The sequence below is a fragment of the Papaver somniferum genome, chromosome 2 (genome assembly GCF_003573695.1).
Source record: "Papaver somniferum cultivar HN1 chromosome 2, ASM357369v1, whole genome shotgun sequence".
Lineage (NCBI taxonomy): Eukaryota > Viridiplantae > Streptophyta > Magnoliopsida > Ranunculales > Papaveraceae > Papaver > Papaver somniferum.
This window is the reverse complement of record NC_039359.1, coordinates 108,439,771-108,449,463: the sequence shown is the minus strand read 5'-3', so window position 1 is coordinate 108,449,463 and position 9,693 is coordinate 108,439,771. Positions and strand designations below refer to the sequence as shown.

Below are 9,693 nucleotides of genomic sequence, written 5' to 3'. Positions count from 1 at the left end.
ATATAATGGTAAATGTCGTTAGTAAATTGGATGGTTCAGTTTTCACATACTTCATTGTCGATGAAGTTCTCCAAATGTCTTCAATTCTTCTTTAGTTTTCGATTTTCGAGGGTTATCCAGTGATGTATGATACTCAACTACCATACTCTAGTCCTAGTCCGAGACTTGAATTTAGTAGACTAAAAATCTATACATAGTTTTGTTCATCTTACATTAACAACATGCTTGAGATAGCAAAACTTGCGAGTTCGACCGAGCAGTAGTCTAACAAATGACTTTCACCTTTCTTCCCTACAATTGAAGAAGGTGCATTTCGCCATAATACCAAACATCCTTTTCAGAAATAGGACTGTATAACACAATTCGCTTAAGGCTTAGTTGTAGCATCCTATGGACTTCCATATCTTCGAACTTAGCGATTGACTGATACGACATGTCAACGATGTTGTTACTTGTTATACACAACTGTTGAATCCTTTAAGCAACATAAACATGTTGACCATCTTAAATCTGTTGGTTTGTCCAATTACCAGAATTATATTTCTGTGTGACTAGAAAAACGGTGATACCATTGTAAAGATAAGGTTCACAAATACCTAAGTAAGTATACCACCAAAAACCATTCAGGATTTATTTGGTACATGAATAACATTGACCGATGGTCATTCAAAGTTATGATAAAAATAAATAATGTTAATGAGCTAGCATTTGGAAATAGACACTGTCCTATTATTTACAACACAAACACAAGTTCGATCTCCTCATAATGTTCAGGGAACAAATAAGTTTTATTTGCTATTTTCTTCGCATTTATTTTTCTAGCATAACGTTTTAAAAAAACATCCAACCCCACCACCATTAATAGGTGGGATCTTCTATGATCTGGATTTCTTTCTAATTTTGCGAATAATTGAAGTCATTCTTCCCATCCTTCTTTCGACTCCCACTTTTATTTGTCAAATGGAAGTATATTTCTCACACATGTAGTTCACGTCAACATGTACAAATCCAACGGTGTAACTCCTAATTAAACAATATATTCATAATTAAAGTTGGATGAAAATGGAATCAGTTCGTAAAACTAAATATGTTCATGAAACTAAAAACTAAATCCAAAAATTGAATGGCAAGAAAAACAAACCTGCCACTATCGTTCTAATATAACTTGAACAATTTATGTCTTACAGTTTCTAGTTTTTAGGTTGTAATATAAAAGCCACCAAGAATAGAGGGAATGTATTGGAACACCATATTGAACTCAGACACACACCTCTTAGAGCGACTTAATTATCTCGCTCGGGATGACCAGATATGTGCGCAGTGAGTATACCGTCACCGGCTGGTTTTCTGACATTTTCAAACTCAAATTCTTTATTCTGCTCACAATCCAATCCCATTGCTGGGATCCTGGTTGATCGTTTGACTTTTCTGTTTCCCTGTTTTTTTAATTTCAAACTCATATAGATATTTTTGTTGGAAAAAACATGAAGAAAGAAGAGAAAGTGCAAAAAGGAATGGTAGAAAGTGTGGGTATTTATAGGCGGGAATAATCAACCGTTGGTGATATTATTTATATCAAGCGGCATAGTCAATATCGCCAACGATAAAAACTCTATCGTCTATGTTGTGGATAGGATCGCTTAGCATCTCCATCACTTAATTGTTTTTCCATAGTGGCACGGCTGGTTTGCCGTGTTATCTGGCATTTGCTGTGCTATCTGGCATTGCAAATGGACAAAATAGCCGGTGCTTGTAGGAACCGACCTTACCATTGCTACTTTGTAGATAGCAGGTGCCCGTAGGAACCCGCCTTGCCGTTGCTACTTTGAATGAGTGTAATGAGTTTATCTTTGTAAGAGTTTTAATATGGTTGATTCCCCAAGTGGTTTATGCATTTCACTTTTGAAGCCTGATCTATGCACACATAATGCCGAAGGATTTGGGGCCGACTGCCTTTTAGGTGTAAATGTAAAACCTGTTCTTTGAAACCCTTCAGATCCCCCTTTTTGCCAATATATTCAGCCAAGGTTTGAAAAACAGGTCACGGCTACCGAGCGTGACCGTTATAACGCGTTTTGACGGGTGTGAGCACATTTCAGACAAAAATCGCGTTATTTAGGAAAAAAACGCGTTTTTTATATGTTATTCTAAAATAACGGGCGTTATAACGGTTAAATAGAAAATGAAAAAGAATTATGGTCTGAAATTCCTATCTAACGGTTACAACGTGCGTGAAAACAGTTATAAAGGGTCTAATAACGTTATTATAACGTTTTCTATATATTATTATTTTATTTTTAAAATATTAGTTGTAATTTTTTAATCTTTAATTTAAAATATAAAGAATTGTAAGAAAATATTTTATATTCTTTTTTATTAAAAAATGGTTATAAAAAATCGAAATATGGTCTAAAAAACTTATGTTAAAATGTTATATAGATGGAAAAAAAACATAAAATTCAATTTTAGAAAAACGGTTATACCGTGTGTGAAAACGGAAAAACGGTCCTAAAAGACTGTCTTTATTTTCTATTTATCGGCATTTTATAGGCATGGGGTTCGGGGATCCTCACGGCCACGGTATATGGGTGTGACCGTTTTAACGGGAGTTTTTCAAACCTTGTATTCAGCCACTCACCGTCACTTGGTCAGACATTCAGACTTCAAATTTTTCCAATTCTCCTCTTCATCCTTAAAACCTCTGAAATTCAATAACAAGAGAGCAGAGATGAGTGAGCCAGCAACAATATGCAGAGAAGTACCTCAGCTTCTCACATCGTTCGTTGATGCATTTGTTGATTACGCCTTCAGTGGATTCATCTTACCACAAAAACCAAAACAATTCCTAACTTCAATTCAAACTAGATACACTTCTCCTGACCGTCTTATAGCTATTGGAGATCTTCATGGAGATTTAGAAAAAACTAAACAATCCTTTAAACTTGCTGGATTAATTGATGATTCTGATCGATGGATTGGTGGTAATACCACTGTTGTTCAAATTGGTGATGTACTTGATCGTGGTGATGATGAAATCAAAATCCTTTATTTTCTTGAGAAATTAAAGCACGAAGCTTTGAAATCTGGTGGATTGATTATTACAATGAATGGGAATCATGAGATTATGAATGTTGATGGTGATTTCAGGTATGTTACACCAGCTAGTTTGAATGAATTTAGGGTTTGGACTAGTTGGTTTAATATTGGTAATTCTATGAAAAATTTGTGTAGTGGAATTGATAAACAGAATGATATTTATAAGGGGGTTCCTAATGTTTTTCCTGGGATTAGGAAACAATTTCATCAAGGATTTAGGGATAGAATTGCTGCATTGCGTCCAAATGGCCCGATTTCTGGACGATTTATTTCGGGGAATCCGACTATTCTTGTTATTGGTGATTCAGTTTTTGTCCATGGAGGGCTGTTGAAAAACCATGTAGAGTATGGGTTAGAGAGGATTAACAATGAAGTAAGAGACTGGGTTAATGGGTTGAAAGGGAGAATTTCACCAGGTTATCTTAGAGGAAGAGATTCTGTGGTCTGGCTGAGGAGATTTTCTGAAGAGAAGGCCAAGAATTGTGATTGTTCAGCTTTAGAACATGTTCTTGCAACGATTCCTGGTGCAAAAAGAATGATTATGGGTCACACTATTCAGCAGGTAGGGATTAATGGTGTATGTGAGAATAAGGCGATTCGGATTGACGTGGGCATGTCAAAAGGATGTGGTGATGGTTTACCTGAAGTTTTAGAGATAAACAGAAACTCATCTGAGTTAAGGGTGTTGACGTCTAACCCAGCATTTCTGGCTAGAAAATACAGCAATCCCGCAATCAAAACTGATGGCCAGAAGGAAGGTCTTGGACTTCTGATCCCTCAGCATCAACCTAAACAAATTGAAGTGAAGAGTTAGCGCTTAAGAAAATGAGTACTTGCAAATGGGGTTCTTGCGAATTATGCAAGTAATGTAATGAATCCCTTACTCAGAGTTGATTGATTGAAGTAGACTTGGTAATTTAATAAAAGCATACTTATTTATTTGTGGTTGACACTTGACACACATTAGAAGAGGCAATGTTCTGCCGATAGAGTATTGATGTATGATGTTTTAGACTTGTTCGCAGATCTGATTTAGTAACTGAGGATGTCTTCTTTTTATTCTATTTGAGGTTAATTCCTTTCGGAACACGCGTATATACATTCTTGTGCTTGAGAAAGGTAGTATTAGACTCCTGTGGCTGAGAAAGGTATTATACATTCTTGTGCTTGAGAAAGGTAGTATTAGACTCCTGTGGCTGTGATGTTGGTGGCATTCATTTTGCATGGAGATTCCCTGGTGGTCTGCAAAGACATGTACTAGTCAAAGACTCGGGGATAGCTATGATCCGACAAGTAATTAGACACTGTAAGAAATAAAACCATGCTACTAATTATAATTATACACTGTAAGAAGGGATAGTGTTTATACATTGTAAGAAGGGGTAGCGAAAAAGCCATGCCTTCATGTAACTGCTATGCCAGCGCTTTTTGGAGGAATGCATATGTTTTTTGTTTGTTTTTTTTTATCACGGATCAAAATTTGTTCCGTTGTCTCAGTCTTAGAACTCACTGTTGCAGGCAGACTGTTATCTCAGTCTTAGAACTCACTGTTGCAGACAGTCTGCAATCACCACTCTCACTAGCATTTTAACTTTCCAGTTGGGTCTCCTTATCCTCAGATTCACAAAGCCGAGTCAAATAACAAATTACACGGGGTGTGATAGACACGAACGGTGAAAAAAAATCTTGCAATGAAGACATTCACCACCTTAACCCCAAGGATAACTATTCGGTGAGATGGCTGAGAGATCCCTACAGGAGAAAAAAGTTATCGACAGTAACAAAAACTACCTCCGTTACTATATTGACATGAATCTTGTTAAAGAACTTAAAACTTCGTGAAGGAGAAACTCACTCTTCCCAGTACCAGGAACACAAATCAGGAATTCTGAGACAGTAGAGGTGAAAATTTCCAACTTCAGACTTGCATAAAACAACCATACTAAGGGAAACGAGATTACAAACACGTCTCTATCCAATTTACAGGATTAACAAGGGGATGATGGTGGTGCATACGAAAAGTTACACTATCTAGTGTAATTTAAACAACTACTTCTGTTCCTGTAAATTGAAACATTGCAACACTTTTTGCCAAGTTTTATACAAGTACCTGACTAATTACTTATCTTTGAGTCTTCTTTTTCTTCAATAGTGAGCCCGCACTTAGGAATATCCTGTCGACCTCATCAAGGTCAGGTAATTTCACATCTTTCTCCGACTGGTCAGTCTTCTTTGAATCTGCAGAGATCCGACGAACATACTCTTCAAAATCCTCTGTCTCTCTGTCAACAGTTGGAAAGTTTTCAAACTCATCCAAATAAAGATTAGGCTTCTCTTTCACCCTTGCTGCATCTTCTTCACTGTCATCCTCATCAGCATCTGTCTCAAATATATCAGATAAAGCTCCTTCAGAGTCTGACATCATTTCTGATTCTGTCCCATCCAGCTCCTCATATCCAGTTGTTATATTTGCAAAGTTGTGTGCAGAGCTCTCCATAAATTGGTTGGAATTACGTCCGTGATTAGCGCTTCCAGACCGAGTCTCCTGGCTTTCCATTGGAATTTCTGGTTTAGTTTCTCTATGCAGTGCCTGCGCCCTAAGCAACTCAAGATCTTGTTCCAGCCTGGGAATGAACCGTCTGAGGGCCCGAAGACCATCCCTGTATTTGGATTTATCCAAGGCCTACATATTCAAGAAAACAGTCAAGCTCAAACAAGGAACTCCATAATTAGCATTAACTAAGAAGATCGACTTTTACATCCCTGAGAGTAACTTTACCTACTTTTGTGATTATGTTGGGGGGATCATAAAGCCCTTCTTTCACTAATTGACTACAGAAAGGAACACCACCCAACAGGAGACAACTCTAACCATCAACCTACGGTTTCCTTCTCAAACTTTTCAAGGCGACCCTATTACTCACCAAGGCAAGAACATGTCTTGATCTTTCAAAATAGATCCATAAGAAAATGTAATCTCTTGCGAGATAACGGAAAATTCAAAACTCAGTGTAATGTATTCGATTTTGTTTACTAAATAAAAGATTTATCTACAGTAAGTAAAACCAGCAACGGGATCTCCTCCCGCTCCAATATAGCAAAACCAACTCCTCCCTTAAGGGAATGGACAGGCCACTCGCTGATGGGTCAGTTAACATTCAAAGTTAACCCCACCAACTGGGGGAGCTACAAACCCGAGTTCAGCAGAGTAAACTGCTATCCTTATAAAGTTTGTGCTTCTGCCATATGTTGTAACCAATCAGGACGGAGATTTTGTAGTATGCATTGGACTGTTAGTGTTGGTCAGTTGCTAATTTTTTAAGGTCTCCTGTTATAGTTCTTTTGTCCACCTAGGTTTGTAATGTTGGAGTTTCAGATCCTTAACATCATAATACTGACTCAAAATGTCGAGTTGATAACCTTCGGAATATGCTAAATCATTCTCCCTAGTATTAGCATACCCCACAGCAAGAATAACCATAAGAATTATATGGTAAAATAGTTCATACACTAGATTATAATAATTTAGACTTCAACATGAATATAACATTTACCAAAAGGTGGATCAGATAAATATTTACATACTTTTTCAGTATATCATACTTGGTGAAAATGGCATCATAGTTGGACAGTTTTGTATCCAATATCACACAAGTATGAACAAATTTTACTATGAAGAAATAGAAAACAACTCTTATAACTACTATTTCACTTAGGCTATGACTTCTTGGGCTACTATATCCTCGTGCTTAAGTGGTGGAGAAAATTCAGAAATCCTGTATATGCAAGAGGCTAAAAGAGGGTCCTTGTCATGTGTCCTTCAACCTTGCTCATGAGTTGGAGAAACACCTAATACTCACATTTGATTATGCCACTTCATAAGGTGACTAAGCTACTCTAGACTTGATGTAGCATTAACCAAAGCTTACTTCAATTATACCTTAATCTGGATTATCGCTAGTCTGGCATAACTTAAGCTAATCAATGATGGACTTAAACTAAACAAAATTTGCTGTTAAACTATAAAAAAGCTAACATGTTAAACTTAAATTTGTTAGACAACTCAAAGTGAAATGAGAAAACAGTTTCATATCAGTTGATTTGGTAAGTGAAAATGGTTATTTACCTTCTTTCTCGAGAGAGTTATCCTGGGAGACATAATCTCTGTTGGTGGTTGGGAATAGTTCTTCCCTCTGTACATAATGATGGTATCTTCGTGTATGTCAAGCACTATACCTCCAGTCAACCTAGCCAGCTCACATGCAATCTCCTTGACCTCTTCCGATGTGAATGTCTTCACAATAACTTGCAACGTCTGATGTTTCTTCCAGTGTAAATGCATGTTTAAAATTACGCCCTGGTAGAGCCCACGCCTTCCTATGGGTACATAATTCTTGCACTTGAGACCCATCTTCAAGAAGTAGAAGTGCTCCTCTGGTGTCAATATTTCAGGATCATGGGTTGCTTCTGAATCTGGAGGTTCGATCTTCTTGAGAGCTTCCATGAGTCTAGACTCTTTATCTCGAGCCTAGTATCATTAATGGGGTCAAAGACTTACATCAGCATTATCAGTATAATAAGAGAAAGAGAAAGAGATATAGAAACTGGCATTTGATCTGGAACCCAAGAAAAATAAATCCTGGAACTGCTGAAAGCAAACAAAGTTCGATAAACGTCATGGTTTTCTATTGTTTTCACAATAAATGAAGAAATAAAATGATTTCTGTATGCATTGTGCACCATGATGGTAAGTAACCTAGCATATCTGAATTATAAAAGAAAATGATGGGGAAGTGCGAACCTCACCTTCCTCAATTTATACAATATTTTCTCTTCAGCTGTCATTTGTTCATACTCTTTCTTCTTCTTATATCTGAAATTCTTCAGCCACTTTACGACGGCTCTTTTTCCTTTCAGCTTCTTCCTTTTCACTTTTTCATTCTCATTCTCAATCCCATCACTTGTTGCCCCATGAAGTTTAGAATCAGTACCTACAGGTCCTGTAGCTTCATTCGCCATATGCCTTACCTGAGAGGAACTATCAAAAAGACGACTGCCGGCTCTTCTTCCCACTTCACTGAGAGTACCAAATATTGAGTTTTGACTAACCACCTTGCATAAAAAATATGGACTACTGTACGGTAAGATTAAAAGGAGCACAAATGTGGTATTTTATCTTTCTTTATGCAATACAATGTAACTTAATAATTCTCAAAAAAAGTGGAGCAACTAACTAGATCAATAGAAATGAGAGCTATTTCACTGAGACAATATGGTGAACACCATGAGGGATTTACGAAATATAAATGAGGGTTACAGAAACATGGTGGTATAACAAAAACCCATTTTGATTTATGCACATAAGATAAACAATAAACATTCAATTAGCATTTATTTACAGGTAAAATAAAGAAGACTGGAAGCTGAAGATACCTTGTTGTAAAATGATAATGAAGATTGGATTTCTGATGCAAGGGCAAGATAAGTAGCATTTGATTACTGAGAAGTAAAGATTGCAACTGCTTTTTCTGTGATTTACAGAGCCCCGCCATTGATGAGCCAATGATCTTCCACATCTTCTACTTCTAAATGGAAAGAATTCGTTTATTCTTCTTCTTTTTTTGCTAAAGAAGAACTGGGGTTCGCCGTATACTCATACAACGCGGAACATTGATGTGGCATGGGGGCTATGAGGAGAATCAGTTTTACTGAGGTGGAAAAGTAGATGCCAAATTATTTTACCTAGCCAGTCTTTTTTTTTTTTTTTTTTTTGAGGTATTTCATTGAAAAACTAGCACTCCAAGGGAGCTATAATTACATTCAAAGTAGAGTCATCTAATATAGAAAGTTGTGTGGTTCTCCTTATATTAGATTTATCTACTGCAAGTATTTTTAAGATACAAGTCGGAAGGAGATTATCCCAATCCGTAACAAAAGATAAACTTTAGCGTGCTTAGCAAGTGAGTCTGCTACTTCATTTCCTAGTCTAGGCACAAAATAAAAACCCAAAAAGTTGTGACATTCTCTAGTGATTCTTAAGGCTTCATTTAAGAGAGTTCTTCTTCTCCAAGAGACCTCAGAATTCTTTCCTTTTAAGCAGTTGAACAAGCTTTCACAATCCCCTTCAATGCTGAAGTTTCCGATACCTAGCCAGGTTGAGGCCAACAAAAAAAGAAAAAAAGAATTGAGGCCTAAACAAAAATAAATACCATTTCTGAATAATTCTATAATAGGGGCTTCAAGCTTTTGGTTTTTAGGGTTTACAATATGACAAAATAGAGAGTCATGAAATAGTAATCAACAAAATCCTTTAACCTGCTAATTTTGTTAATGGTAATATTCTCCATTAGTTAGTGCTAATAATTAAATTAACTAAATTAAGTATCATTAACGATTAAGTTAGACTAATTTATAGTTAGGGTTTGAAAATCAATTTTTTTTTTTAAATTTAACATACAGTTGGGAGTCTCCAATTTTCCCAACCGTAACTACCATATATACGATTGGGACTCTCAACCGTTAAAAAAAAATACAGGTTAAAATACGGTTGTGAGTTTATATTTTCCCAACCGTAACTACCATATACGGTTGGGAGTT

The 9,693-nt window shown here is 36.5% G+C and overlaps 2 protein-coding genes across 6 annotated transcripts; one reads left to right on the top strand and one right to left on the bottom strand.

Annotated features, from left to right (window-relative positions):
• The first annotated feature begins 2,618 nt into the window (after positions 1-2,618).
• LOC113348746 (shewanella-like protein phosphatase 2) lies at positions 2,619-4,158 on the top strand. Of its 2 annotated transcripts, XM_026592605.1 has the most exons (2): positions 2,619-3,147; positions 3,292-4,158. In XM_026592605.1, exons 1-2 carry the CDS (start codon positions 2,729-2,731, stop codon positions 3,908-3,910), a joined length of 1,038 nt encoding a protein of 345 aa, XP_026448390.1. In that variant the 5' UTR covers positions 2,619-2,728; the 3' UTR covers positions 3,911-4,158. The 2 variants fall into 2 exon arrangements, with proteins under 2 accessions (XP_026448390.1, XP_026448389.1); XM_026592604.1 differs by having other exon boundaries at positions 2,619-4,158.
• An 841-nt stretch (positions 4,159-4,999) lies between these two features.
• Positions 5,000-8,745, bottom strand: LOC113348745 (uncharacterized CRM domain-containing protein At3g25440, chloroplastic-like). Of its 4 annotated transcripts, none has more exons than XM_026592600.1 (4): positions 8,530-8,745; positions 7,903-8,230; positions 7,223-7,624; positions 5,000-5,779 (listed from the first exon to the last, which is right to left on the bottom strand). In XM_026592600.1, the coding sequence occupies exons 1-4, from the start codon at positions 8,670-8,672 to the stop codon at positions 5,219-5,221; spliced, it is 1,434 nt and encodes a 477-aa protein (XP_026448385.1). In that variant the 5' UTR covers positions 8,673-8,745; the 3' UTR covers positions 5,000-5,218. The 4 variants fall into 4 exon arrangements, with proteins under 4 accessions (XP_026448385.1, XP_026448386.1, XP_026448388.1 ...); XM_026592601.1 differs by having other exon boundaries at positions 7,903-8,227; XM_026592603.1 differs by having other exon boundaries at positions 7,903-8,208.
• Positions 8,746-9,693: the final 948 nt, after the last annotated feature.

Coding starts and splice junctions, on each gene's coding strand:
- LOC113348746 (XM_026592604.1), top strand. CDS start 2,729: ATGAGTGAGCCAGCAACAATATGCAGAGAAGTACCTCAGCTTCTCACA.
- LOC113348745 (XM_026592600.1), bottom strand. CDS start 8,672: ATGTGGAAGATCATTGGCTCATCAATGGCGGGGCTCTGTAAATCACAG. Junction 7,625..7,902: donor TATTGTATAAATTGAGGAAG/GTGAGGTTCGCA, acceptor TAATGATACTAG/GCTCGAGATAAAGAGTCTAG. Junction 5,780..7,222: donor TAACTCTCTCGAGAAAGAAG/GTAAATAACCAT, acceptor TTGAATATGTAG/GCCTTGGATAAATCCAAATA.